We start from the raw sequence: 14,460 nt of genomic DNA on the forward strand, positions 1-14,460 counted from the left end.
TGAGAAGAGTCACGGCGTAAAAGTCAGAATACATTACGAGGTAACGGTTAAACCCCCCCACCACATTTTAAGAGAACAGCGAGGAGTTTTTTTTTGTAAACTCAAACCTAATTGGTTGTGTCAAATAGAACGCCGCTTGTGATTGGCTGAGAGTGTCCTGTTGACCGAAGGTGGACTCCCAGAGAGTCGAACAACTCTGGAAGCAAAAATTCCAGCTCCGAAACTGCACCATGCGCCTCCCCTGAGTGAGTTTGGGATAATCACCGGGAGTCCGCTTTTTTAGTCTAAAGTTGCTGTAAATGACAACGCCGGACAAACGAGGGGCTCCCACAGTATGATTTTACTTTGTTTTATCACTATTATGGACAAACGCCTCCGCCGTTGCCCGGCTGTAATGACGCTTTGGAACTACACAGGTAACTTTGTTTAACTGTTAGCATGGATGCTAGCCGCAGTGCTATCAGCCTGTTGCCTCAGTTGGCAAGTTGTTGCTTTTGCCGACGTAATACGCTTCAGAAGTACTATTAAAGAGTGTGGGATTGGGGGGAAAGTTAATACCGTGTGCCATATCGCCAGTTTAAGCTTTTTTAGTTGTGTTTTTTTTCTATCAAGTAATTAAGGAAAACCTACTTTTGTGAGTATCTCGAGAACAACAGCTCGACACGCTCTGCTCGTGCTCGAATTGACCATCGAGCTCAAACAAGGGAAATTCACCATCTCTAAATCCCTTAATCGGTCGATTTATTGTTGACATGATCCTCGTATAACCACGCGAAGTGACGTGAGATCTGATACTGGGTTTATTTGTGTTGGTTTTTAACTCAAATTTGAAGTGTGACGGACCTTTATTTCGTCTGTGTCCACTCTGACCATTCATAGTGCAGTGTTGACTATCCACGCTGCTGGGCTTCAAGCTGATGATAACAAGGCTACATAGCTGTTGCATGAATAACAGGTTGATGATATGTTTTGTCACATCACTATCTTACATATTGTCCACTAAGGTAACACTGTAGCGAGGATACCAATTTACAAAGAGAGCTTTAGTTACAGCCAGGAGCTTTGGCTGAAAACTTTTCTCACATTTAATTTTACATTTTTTTTCTTATTTGTATTTAGTCGGTTATCCGGCCTCTCAGCTTAAAACATACAAACACAAACATCAGATAGAAACTATAAATATGTTAGGACCTGTTGCATAATGTTAATTGGACCAAATAAAGCACACATGGTCTACTATTATGTGTCTAACAACTGAGGTATTGATTCGTCTTGTTTTACACATCCTTGAACAACACAAGATGTTCTCAGTAGTCAATTAAAACAATCTGCCTGTAATTGTTCAGAACAAAAATCATACATTAATCTTTTCCTTGTTCTAGCAAATGGCCCAAGACATCATGCAAGACTGGAGGTGTGAAGTTTAACAGTGGAGCATATTTTCTGCATCCTGCTGGAGATACTTCCTCAATGTGGGCGTTCACGGATAACAGGATTTTAAGTCAAATCGAATGATGGCGTCACGTTGGGTTCATTCCTGTGAAGATGATGAGAGGCAACAAGCAAGATCTTCTTTCTGCGAGGTGAATGAAACACAAATCTGACTAGTTACTCAATTGTTAAAAAGATCAACGTAAACTTTAAAATGTGTGTTCTTCCAAGCCCCCCCCCCAGTAATGTGTTTGACAAACATGCCCAGCTGTTTGTGCTTCTAAAGACTCATGTTGTTGTTTTGCCCTTTATCTCATGAAGGCTTAATTTCCTGTCTTTTTTGAGAACTTGTATAGTAAGTTTTATGTGACTGCATTATTTTTCTAATTACCTGCTATGGAAGAGATACAATGACATGTTCCAGTTGCAGATCTGCATCTTAAATAAATTTGAAATTTTAATCAAACTTATTGCCAGCGCAAGTAGGAGACAATGGCGTTGAAGTGGTTTAAGACCCGTCTTTCACGTTTTTAAGCTGTGACCCATGTAATACCAGACCGAGCACCATCTGCTCTTCTGAAGCTTGTAGTCTTCATGAAGACCTTTATGGTGGACGAAGGAGCATCCCAGTCCCCTTTGAAATGTAAGGGCCTCGTCTATTTATAGATCCATAGTTTTCCTTCATTTGGTCAATTGCCTTTGATCTAATAATCAGCCCCCCCCCCCCCCCCCCACACACACACACACACACACTTGAGCGTCCATGCTTCTTTTATGTGAATAGTCTGAAGAATAAAGGGACGTAAAGCTCCTTATGTTGTTACTTCTCACTGACTTATTTGAGATCATTGGACACAGTCCACGGTAGCAGAGAATACCCAGAACGTCAAGAAATGGACAAAGAGCAGGTTTTAAGAGTTCAAACATTTCTTGGCATATCATAAAAATGTTTGCTCGTGTAGAAGTCATACTGCTGTTATGCAGTTTGTCTTTTCACTCTCACTGAGAAAACAATTAAAATAAATGTGAGTTTCAGTTTCCCCCATAAAATGACTAAGTGACAGTAGGTAAAAATCATATATATATTTTTTACATCATATTAGGTATTTTCCAATAATTTCAATGAACATGATTATATTTTTTTATTTGTCCACTTGCAGCTAGTGAAACTCTTACTTTCCTCCTAATAAGACCGTCTCCTATCTGCTCCGGAGATTCTTTATTTTTTTTAGAAATGATGACACAGTTGATTTGTCAAGCTTTGTCCTAACTTTTTACGGTCTATGTATTTTTTGTGCATAGAATAAGTTGTGTTGGTGTGAGCTGACAGAAAGAGGTGAACAGATATGGATGATACATGGGTGTGCTTTTGTTTTGGTGGGAGACAGCATGGCCTAGTTGTTGATGGAAATAGCTGCAGGAAGGGGATGGTGTATTTTCACAAAAGTGCTGGAGAGAAAACTTTTGATGAAATAATTGGAGCTCTTAACTAAGACTGAGCCTTGTCGTGTCTTTAACACTGTTAGAAAAAGATCCACCTCGTAGTTGTTTGTGTCGTAATGAAGAGATTAGTATTGCTAATTAAAAATGTTAGTTTCTGATGACGTGTGGCCCACAGAGCTCTCCGTTCATCTTCCTTTTCTGTTCTATGTTCACGACTTTGATGTGAGACAACACTTAGCTCTCCTGTTCATTTCTGTTCCTACAACCAACCTTTTTTTTCTGGCCACCGTTACCGGTGCCATTACCTGGTAGACAGTGCTCGTGTATGTTGTGCTGACTTGGGTTTTTCTGGTTCTTTGCTCGTGTTATTTTTCATCCCCACTGGATTGTTTTTCCACTTTATCAGTTGGAAAAAGCAACAGTATTTCAACATTTCAGCTGAGTCCAAACAGTGTACTGAGATGTCTTCCTCTATTCACTTCCTTTTGTCAAATCTATGAGACGATCAATCGAGTCTGCTGGTCTGAGATATGTTTGTGGTAATTTTCACATTAGCTTACCTTGAGGTAAATATTCCACTAAAGTGTGTCATCTGATTCACTTATGTCTTCGATATAACAAACTTGTCCGTCCTGGAGCCTGTACTACAAAGCAGGATTTGGGGTTTGCGTCTGCGTTTTCAGTCCTGCGTGGGTATAGATGCTTCTTCCCTGGATATATCGCCATGGTAATTTATGCTGCACCCTTGGCAATACGAGATCAACCTGTGAAAATCTCTGCTCACTGACCTATCAGATCTTTAGATCATGGAGCTCCCGGAGCTGCGTTTGACTTTATAGTCCGTCAAGTTAGCGATCAGTTTTCCACTGATATCCTTAATCCTTCGACAGAGGCTGAAAAGGCGCTGGAGCGTTTTAAGTTGTGTTTTAAAGATTCACAATTATAAATAGTTTCTTATGGCTTTGAATGACCTAAAGACCCTGGGTATGTGGAACTCACTTCGTAGTACAGGCCCCTGGTAATATCCATTCGGCAGCTTGTTGTGCTGAGTAAAGCAACAGAATGAAGATAGTGAAATTAATGACTCATTTGGATGATTAACATGATCCATTTTTAGAACTGTAGTGGGCTGTTGACAAACAGACCCCCTGTCCCCATTAGCCAGTCGCCATTAAAGCTCAGTGTTTATCAAATCAAGGCCTGCTTCCTTTTACAGAACCCCCACACAGACGTTGTACAGCTAACTGATGGCAATCGGAAGGACAGATTGTGCTTCAATTGGATAGAAGATGTCTGTTACTTCCTGTTTCCTTATGGTTGTGTCTGCAATGTCTCATGGGGAATCATGAGGGACGGTTTGTGTGATTCATGTTTTCATTCATTCCCCCCTTTTTTGGAGTGAAAGAACATCAGTGTCATCTCAGATCACTTTCTTTATTTAGAAATGTTAAACGGTTTTCTTCATGGCGAAGCAACATTACATGCAAAAACACATTCAAGAATGCATTAAAGTACAGTTAAACCTGAGGGAAATAAAATCAGCTGGGGTTTTGGAACAAGTCGAGGGGCTTCAGTAATTTCATTTCGTTGCTGAGAGTGAGATCCAACCAGTTCAGTCTCAATCCTCTCTTCTCGGCCGTTCATATCGGAAACTTAAATAGGATTGTGTTCACGTTCATGCAGCACAGTTTGCCCGTATGCATACACGATATACATCTGTTTCTCTGCAACTTGTGTATTATTTTCAATAAACTCTGTTTGGGACAGCAGCATTGATATGTACATGAGGGGACAGTGGTCCTTTAGTTTATTAAGCATTGATGGCATCTTCCTCCTATATGGTAGAGAAAAGTGTGAACGGTTCATCAAATCGATCAGTTGGATGGTATTGATGTCTTTGGGAGCTTTCCAAGGGAAGTCTATAAGGATAAACTTTATTTATCCCCCAAAGGAGGAAATTTGCATTAATTACAGCAGCTCCAAAAAAAACCAACAGAGTGTGAACATTCGGAAAGGATCATAGAACTAAATCAATATTGATGCATAACAAAGTAACGTCATAAATGTCACCAAGGAAATGCATAATATTGGGCAGGTGTCCACAGTATGTTGTTGTTTTACAACATGCATGAAACACAACATGAATTTATGAACACTTTGATATTGGTTATAGCTCAACATCACACTTGACGTGAATTCCCCACATTCCCACACACTTAAAACCGATGTGTTGGCTTTTTCATTGAATGTTACAGAAACAGTTGTTCTTAAAAAAATAATAATAATAATTTTAAGGACATTCTGCGTGGTCATGGCAATAGGACAGCTCTGGTGCCCTTTCTCAGTTTTAACCTTGTCATACACTACAAGGCTGAAACGCCCACGACCTCACCACTGGCCCCTGTATCATTAGCTCAGGCTTTTCACAGTGACGTGCTTGGTTTAAACGGGATGTGGTGTAGAATGTAGCGGCCAACAGAGAAGTAGGTTTCTTCGCATTTTTAGGCTGTGTCCTTGTGTGATGCGTTTAAAGCTGATGTCAGATGATGCTTGTAATGTGTCCTTTGGTGATGTCAACAGTGGGTTTTTTTAAACACACTCTTGCTCATGCTGGGAGATTTTGAAATACATGATGGAAATACAGAGAGTGGAAATTCCAGTTTCTTTTTCAGTCTGTACTTAACCCTCTGGATATCAACATCTGTGGTGTGTGAAGACGAGCTATGCATGTGATCTTTCCCCTAAAAAGTATTGGTTTGTCTGCCCTTTAATCACTGTGATCTCGTGTAAGACAGAACAGCATATAAAGAGGGCTTTAAAGGGGAGCTGTAAGGATAATTGCTCAAGGTTTATTGCCACTCATGTAACATGACCGGACAGCAAAAACACGTGTGCAAAAAAACATTTCAGAAAGCTTGTCCGTCCCTCTATCACCGACCCAACAGAGTCCATGACCAAACGTCCCTGCCTGTCTGCAACTCTAAGCTTCAAGTCTGTTTAAATGTCCTGAACACAGAAAACCTCAAATGTGTAAAATGAGGAAGTCCTTAAGCACCTGAACACTTTCGTATTTCACCAATATTACTCCATTAGAGGTGAATTCTTTTTTTCTTTTTTTATCGGCTACCATTTTCTCCTTCACATTTATAATAAAATTCAGAATCGTAGTAGCTACTAAATGTGTTATAACATGATACAGATTTATGACAACAAGGAATGTTTATATTAAAGGATTACTTCATTTAGTTTTTTTTGTGATTTGTGGACACAAAGGAAAAACAGTAGAATACCCACAGAGTAACTTGGTTCTGATTGGCCTGGTTACTGCTTGAATCAAAGGACTGAAAAACAGATGCTTTATGAAAACTGACCCACGCTGCCTCACCCAGTTTATTTTGGTTATTCATAACCAGAGGAGAGGCATTCATCCTTTTGTCACAAATATTTAAAAGCATTTATCTGTCTGGTTTATCACGTTGCTTCTGGAGGCTTGCTTTGTTCCTCCTGCTTTATAATAGCCTTTTAGATTTGTCTCAAATAAAAGAGGGAAGGGAAACCGAGCGGGGAATGTGTGTCTGGAATGTATTGAGCTGGAATGTCACAGCAGCATTAACTGTAAGAGTAGAAATGATAACACTGCTCGGCATGTGTCTGTCAGGAGGCCCGTCTGTCGTCCACATCTTAAGATCAGAGGGCTGGAAATTGCCCCTTTGGACTGGCTGCTAAATCAGTTCCAGCAGACAGGGATTGGCTCTATTCAGAGACACGAGGAGAGCGATCCAAGCATTTCAAACATCCAGCAGATCTATTGTCTTTGACTAGAAGCGCTTCTTCGGGAAAAGATTAAAATGTTTTCTCCCAGAGCTCCTGCACACTCAGAGTGTATCACAGAACAGCCAAAGCTTGGTTACACACAGCAAAACCTGTTTTGCTAGTTTCGTCAAAATACACAGGTGTCAGCTGCACCTGCAGCTCTGTTCCTCGGTCACAAACAGTAGAACACTGGATCCTTGCTGGTCCCACTTTGCACCTGTGAACTACTTCATAGATGAAACAGTAGGTGGAAATACACTTGGAAACAAGTAGTTTATGTTTGTTTTTGGGGATAAAAACAAGAAAGAGGAAGAAATCTGATGAGTGAAACATGCTTTAACTTGATTATAGACCTTCAGGCACACGCCGTGCTTCTTGTGAACAAGCAGAGTGTAAGACTCAAAGTTCAGCGTGTGACATACTGTTGGTTTATTATTGGTGATGATGGTGGTTTAACGTTGCACTGTGATCAAACTGCTGCTCGTGTTTGTTTTTTTAAAATGTGGTTTGAGTCATCACACTCCCTGCAACAGCTGGATCAACGGGGATAAAGGAAATGTGAAAGCAGTGCAGATTTATTTGTTTTTTTGACATGAAACACAAAGGTGAAGTGTTGCTATTTCGTTCAATACTTCGACTTAATCACCTTTTTCTTTTCTTAAACTTTATTTCGGAGTAGTCAAACATGCAGGTAATTTCCTTTTTTTAGTTTTTTTTTTTACTCAATATATCTGCTCAGGCAGGGATGACATGAATGCAAGCTCATCAAATTCCTCACACTGTGGGTCTACGCTCCACAGTGGAGAGGGGGGAGGGTTTGTTTGAGACGGGGTGAGGGGAAAATACCATATCAGTGTGGAAATACAAGACTGTTTGAACAGAGGTGTTCCTGAGAGTTTTACTGGAACACGGAATATGATACGGGGAGACCTGAGTAAAGGGGGTGTTGCTGCACACACGATACCACAAAGGTGCGAAGCTGTAAATAGTCAGTTAACACATGGGTAGGTGTCACAAGCCCCGAAAGCCTGCCGTGCTCTGCTCCCCAGCTGTGAGACTGTAAACACTGTACACTCAAGAGTGAGTCTGTTATCTTTAATCCATGTGTAACTTTGACAAATGATCCACACTGCTCCCTTATTCATCTCTACTTAGAGGTAATTTGTTTGTATTGTGGTGTTTATATTTGTGGTTTTAGGAGTAGTTGGATTATATTTCAACACTGGGCTTTTCCAGCATTCACAGTTAGCCGTGTTGACGCTTTCAATTTCAAGACTTCTCAGCTGCAGTTTTCAGCAGGTTACCATTAGACTGCTGTCATTCTTGATGTGAAAGTAAAAACGACTTACATTCCAACTTCTCTCTCTGTTTTTTTCTCGTTTTAGAATGAATCTCCCGAGTGGAGCAACATGGCTGATTCTTCTCCGGGGCAATTTCCAACGGAAGAGGAGTTCTCATGGCCAAGACCTAAAACAGTGCGATTGCGTCGAACTTCCCAAGGGTTCGGCTTCACCCTGCGTCACTTCATCGTGTACCCACCAGAGTCATCCATGCACTGCTTCCCGGTAAATGTTCTAGTTTTGTATTTTAGTATTAAACTCACCAGAATAGTTCATTAATCTAAAAAAACATGTTGTTAACACGAGTGAATCAACAGAAAGCCTGATACCTAAACTCAGAGTTCATGAACAGCAAATTGACTTGAGTATTTGTTTGTTTTTGTTTTGTTTAAGGAGGAAGATCACGGCCTCAGAGGTAAGCAGAACGACTCGACTGTTTCTCTCCAGCACTGCTGACTTAGTGCAGTGCCTCTGACTTCTAATGCCTCTTAATCCACCCGTTACCTCTTTTTGCTTCCTTATGCGATGAGAACAATGTTGCTCCTGTGTGTCACTGACCTTTGTGGAGGCATGAAAAGGTTTGGTCAGCATCATCACCTGTTTCTGTCCTGTAGTGACCCCACTCTTCATATTGTTTCACTTTGTTGTTCTTGCTGCTTTTCTCCCTCACTATGAAAAGGCCGTCAGAAAGAGATGGCCTCACTTTACTGGATTGTGTATGTTTGGCCCATTTTCCCCTTGTTAGTGTCAAAGCAGTTTATTTTCTCTTTGTATGTATTTAGTGCCGAATACAAGTTGATTTGTTTTAAAGAGGACATATACCTCTTTTTCCACCTTTTCAAACAGTCCACCTGTGGTCTAAAAGAAACATCTGTGTTTTGCTTTGGTCCAAATATAACATGAATCAAGCACCAGAGGAGGTTTGTGACCCTGTTTGAACCAGCTCGCTCAGAACGCTCCGTTTTGGTGCGTGTCTCTTTAAATACAATGAGCCCTCCTGAGTTTTCCTGGTTTTCCGGCTTTAGTGCTTTGGTACTGTTTTTTTTTCTGTTTTTTTTCTTCTTCTTCTTCTTCAGCTGGAACCGGGGCTTCACTCACTTATAAATAAAAAATAAACAAATGGTCTGAACGCTGGTTTAAAAATGGTAAAGATGTGATAATAGAGCAAGCAAAGAATATGTCATCTAGGAATGTGTACAGAAGAAAGGTCGGTTTTATAGCTCAGAGCTCAAGCAAAGTAACATTAAGTCATACAGATGAAGAGTACTGTAAAAGAAGACACAATGGTACACTTTGTGTGTTTTCTATTAGTTCATGAAGTCGAAAAACAACAGCACAACACAAATTATTAATGCCTAAATGTTTAGGATCCAATACACTACCTCAGGTTCTTGCAAGTGGAAGGCAAAAACTGCATCCAATGTACATTTTAATAATTCAGTCATGTAAGAATGTATCTGACAAGTTTCTTTGAGGATATAGTATTGCAACTCTCTGATGTACCACCAGAGGGAGCGTGTCTTGCTGTTAATATTTTTCATGGGCCTCCTGTTGCAGTGTTACATAATGAGTCCTGAGGATGTCATACTGCACTAGTAATCTCGTGTGTGAAAGAGAGAACAATGGAGGCACGTGTGTGTCTATGTTTTGGGGGTTTTAAAGGTTTGTTGATTGTTACTAAGATTGAATGATGAACTGCAGACACAAAGTTAAGCCACCCATTTGACCTGTGTCTCTATTCCCAAACATAAAACAGTCAAATGACACGGGGAACATGTGATTTAAAATATGGTTTTCATGGTGTATCAAGCATTTAAAGACTTGTAAACCTGTTGCATAGAACTCGGAGGACTTAAAAATATATCACACCTGTTCTGATGCTGGTCTTTATTTCTACTTCAAGCACTGACTCACTAACAGAATGTTAACTACTAGGGAAAGGTTTGCACGGAGCTATTTCTCAGTTTATAAGGAAAGAGTGGGAGTTGAGCAGCTGAACACACTGTCACTCTACCTTCTCTCAGTCTCTCTTTCTCTCACCCCCTCCATTTTTCCTTTCTTTTACTTCTTTTTTTGCAGCTGCTAGGAGACAGGAGCAGCTTGAGCAAACAGGTTTTCTCCCTTTAGCCCCCCCCCCCCCCACACACACACACACACACTTCTCTGAAACAACATTTAGGTATTTCCTTCGGAACCAATTTAATTTTTCAAAATGTGGCAATGTGGGTAAGCGTCGGCCTGTCACAGTGTTGATTCACATGTCTCCAAATCTATTGACAAACCTGCCAGTTTCTCTTTCATTCTCATACACAGTTGTTCTCATTTCTCACCTTAATGTTTTGCTCAGTTTATTAGGTTTTGTAGTTGTTTCACATTTCAGGTTCACTTGAGAGATTCTTTTTGAAAGATATAAATTTACTGATCCAAATGGATGTCATTAGTACTTTAAATGCTTAGTTGTTTTTTTTTCTTTGCTAAATTATTTAACATCAATGACCCTTTTCCTTTTTCTTTTTTTTGTATCAGGGAGACCACGGAATAGGCTAGAACCAATGGACACTATTTTTGTGAAGCAAGTCAAAGAAGGAGGGCCTGCTCATGGAGCTGGTCTTTGCACAGGTGATCTTTAGTTAACCATCAGCCTTGTTCTACTCACAAGACCTCGAAGCGACTGGGATTAAAAGTACACTCACCATATTACAGCAACCAAGGCCCTGTTCTGTAAATGACGTCACAAAGATTTCCAAACTTCCTCTAAGTTATTGCGCTGGCTGCTTTCAGAGTGTAACAAGCTAAAAAAAAAGAATGCAAGTAGTGCAGTTTTCAGAAGGGGCATTACAGTTTCCCTGCAGTGAAGCAGAACTTCGGCCAGGCTTTGTTGTTCTTATTTGTGCCTGTTAGTGTTCTAGATACTCCAGTGATTTTATGTCTTAGAGGATGTAGGGAAATAAAAGCACAGTCTCTTTATTGACCCTGCCTATTTCTGATGCCATCACTCATTCTCTTTTACATCACTTAGGTGATCGAATCGTGAAAGTAAATGGAGCAAGCATCATCGGGAAAGCCTATTGTGAGGTGATATGCTTGATCCAGGACAGGTGAGGTCTAAAAACAAATAGCATAGATGGTTTTGGTTATTTGGTGTATTTTCTCATTTTCAAATCCTTCTCTGTTTTCCAACAGTGGTGACTTTCTTGAACTTTGTGTGATGCCAAAAGATGAGGATATACTCCAACTGGTAGGTTCCTCCACACAGCATTTTAAAATGTGTTTTGTGTTTGCACATTAATCACCTGTAAATGTTTTCAGCGGAGTTTAAAAACAATGTTCCACGTGTTTTCCTTATTATTTTTTTCAGTCCCTAGTATTTATGTAATATGTGATCTCACTGGACTGCTCCAGTTTCACGTGTTCACGTTGGGACAGCAGTCATGAGATGCAGGGAGCATGGCTGTCCCATCAGAGCTCCTATCTAGGCCTTCTAATCAGGCCAGAGCAGCCGCCCAGTCCTCAAACAGCTGCTCTCATATTCACATACAGAAGCACAAATCCTGGATTGATTGACACTACTCCGTTGTTATGTTTTTCTTGAGACGGTCACATGTGTAAGGCAGTAACACGTTAAAAAGCTGCATCTCACTTTAGACAGATGAGTGTCAGCTCTTCGTTTCTGCCAATAATCTGACTGCAATGTTGACTTACATTTGCTCATTTTAACATGCATTTAATTTGTCTGAAGGAGGCCTTTAGAAAGTCTGCCTCATCCTCATCCATCACGACTGGGCTCTCTTTAGCACAGATTTCTTCACATGACATAATCAGGTGACTGTTGTGACATGTTGTTTCCATCTGACTGTGAAGATGTCAGAGTCCATGATTTGAGAGAACGGGAAATGACGCTCTACTTCCATAGCAGTTTAAAAATAGCTCAGGGTATGCACTTAAAATACAGGATGTTAAATTATTAAACTAAAGGCAATAGATTATTCATCAGGAAAAAGTCATTTTCATAAAAAAGAAATAATTGTCAAGTGTGTGTAAATACCGTGGAATCAGACCCTTTAGAATATCAAAAATTAAACCTCAGTTAACTCTTAATTGCAAACAACTTCTGTTTTGAAAAAATGATTCACATTAAGGGCTACATAATGTAATCTGTTTGGAATGTCCTATTTACATGTTGCTTATTGTCAGCAACCAGTCTTTAAATTCAGGGCAAATGTGACAAAAATAAAACTATAGTTTGGGATCAATTTGATATTAAGTGAATGGTCTGCATTTAAATGCCTTCCTTCCATTGCTAATCCAATCTTTATCCATCTTTATTTTCACCTCACTCTTTCACACAGTTTTTTTTATTTTTTTATTTTCATCATCATTGCTGTTTGCAGTTCTTCAAACACCATTTCTTCAACAGCATGAAGACCTCACATACCTGTGAGCTCTTGCTCACAGGTATGTGAACCTTTTATGCATGCTGCTGGCAGCTGCACATTCAGTGCAAAGCGAAGGTGCACTCATCTGTCCCATATCTGCAGCAGCCACTTTAAGTGGTTAGAAAGGATGTTTAGGAATCTTTTCCCAAGGGCCTATTGTGTAGTGTAGAGTGTAGTTTACAAACGATATAATGAAAGTGCTTGTCTGTTTGCTTTACCTCAAAATTGTTCCCCTGTGGAACTGGTCAATGTCTAGACTGAGTCCTCATTATTCACACGATGGGTAAATCAATTAATCACTTTGGAGCAAGTATGTATTGTTGTCACAGCCATTACAGTTTATTTAAATATTTACATGAGATTTTTTTTAATTTTTAATTTTACATTCGAGCCCATTTATGCACATTTTGCTCCGTACCTTCTACTCTATTGATTAGGGAATGCCCAGCAGCCTCATAAAAAGAAGCATTAATATAGGCAATCAAACTAATGAAGTCTGTCCATAAAACAGGAGGATTATTAGAGGTGCTAGGAAGATGACTTCACACTGTAGGAGGCAGCACACGCACTGCTAGGAGACGGGCAGCAGTTGCTTAGCAAAGGGATGGAGAGGGTGTACAGCGAGTGAGCAGAAAAGGGAGGGAACTGTACGCCAGGAAGAAAAAAAAGAGGAAACAGAGCAGGGGAGAAAAAAAAGAGGTAACGGCTTGAATGATGAAGCTTAAACCGGTGGATAAAATCAGCTGACTGCTCTGTGTTTTGAACAGGTTGATGTGAAGAGAAAAAGGAGGGAGGGGTGAGCTCTACCATCACAGCTGAATGTATAATCAGCAGCTGCTGCTTCTGTCATGTGAGCAATAGCAGAGGGGAGGGGGGGGGAGAGAGAGACACAGACTGGAGGCACCTTGCTCAGTTAGCGTAATATTCTGGCTGAAGATGGATACAACCATGGAGACTTAGCAGCAGCAAAAGAAGCAGGCTTCTGCTCCTGCTACCTCACCAGGACGGACTGGCAACGGCAGGTTGTGCTGCTGGAGCTCTCGTGTGTTGATAGCATGTCGAGCCCGGGCATTACCGTGGCTGTTTTTGACAATGTTTTCATTTTTCTCTGCTGGCATCTTTTCCCACCCTCTCTCCCTTGATTTCTCAACACTTTCCTTTTCACATGCTGTAACGGTATCCTCTCTCTCTGGGAACTACTAATCTGGTAAGCGAACAGCTGGCTGTGTAGCCTCTTGATGTTGACATGTTGTGCTTGTCGTCTCATTTTGCATATGGCATGTGTGTCAGCAACCTCACAGCAGGACGTTGTCTTCAGGTTTTAACGCAATTGCCATCTAGTTGCCGTGGTTGACTGTCTAATGATGAGCTCTGTGTGTAGATGTGTGGACTAGAAATGGCCGATGGACTGTGCCTGCGGTACCTGTTAGATTGAGCGCTCGGATCTGGATTCCAACAGGCATTTAGTGAAGCCTCGCCCCGTCTTCATCCTCGGTGCCAGATGTCATTATCTTGATAAAGGCCAGTGACCTCTGAACTCGCCTTCACATTCATGTTCATGAAGGGAGGAGCTGAGCCTGGCACTGATTTATATAAGATTACAATATGACACTCGGTAGCAGGATCAAAGTCCTCAAAACCTTCACTTGTCGTCTTATCACAATGAACAGTATGTGCTGTGTTCTGAGATCAAGATACCTGTAGTGAGGCTTACAAGCACAGATCAAGCTCTAGCTCAGTTCTTTTTATCTTTTCTTTTCTTTTCTTTTTGTTTTAAATTTTACAAATATGTGCAGTGAATGATGAATGATGTCTTCCAAACCTTGGACGGTAATCAGGATAGCTAAATATAGCTCTTCTCTATCAGGGATGGGCGACCTGCTGTCTGTCCGAGGTTATTGTCTATCAGTCTGAGGTGGGAACATTAAGTAACAGGCTACCCCTTACAACGTTTGTAAAGCTACTCTACTTTTCTATTGTAATTTTTTTTTGTTTTT

General features: G+C 40.6%; 1 protein-coding gene across 4 annotated transcripts in view; it reads left to right on the forward strand.

Annotated features, from left to right (window-relative positions):
* arhgap21b (Rho GTPase activating protein 21b) overlaps positions 1–14,460 on the forward strand; it is a 113,113-nt gene that overhangs the window by 83,364 nt on the left and 15,289 nt on the right. For 2 of the 4 annotated variants that reach the window (XM_079347522.1, XM_079347523.1), the window contains exons 2-4: positions 10,552–10,646; positions 11,047–11,125; positions 11,211–11,265. In XM_079347522.1, the coding sequence (XP_079203648.1) occupies positions 10,580–10,646; positions 11,047–11,125; positions 11,211–11,265 (201 nt within the window). In that variant the 5' untranslated portion in view covers positions 10,552–10,579. Of the gene's footprint in view, positions 1–156; positions 417–1,382; positions 1,584–8,072; positions 8,253–8,420; positions 8,443–10,551; positions 10,647–11,046; positions 11,126–11,210; positions 11,266–13,027; positions 13,671–14,460 lie in introns of those variants that run through there. The other 2 variants (XM_079347525.1, XM_079347524.1) reach the window with 2 other exon arrangements.

Source organism: Symphodus melops, assembly GCF_947650265.1.
Source record: "Symphodus melops genome assembly, chromosome: 7".
In the NCBI taxonomy this organism is placed as follows: Eukaryota; Metazoa; Chordata; class Actinopteri; order Labriformes; family Labridae; genus Symphodus; species Symphodus melops.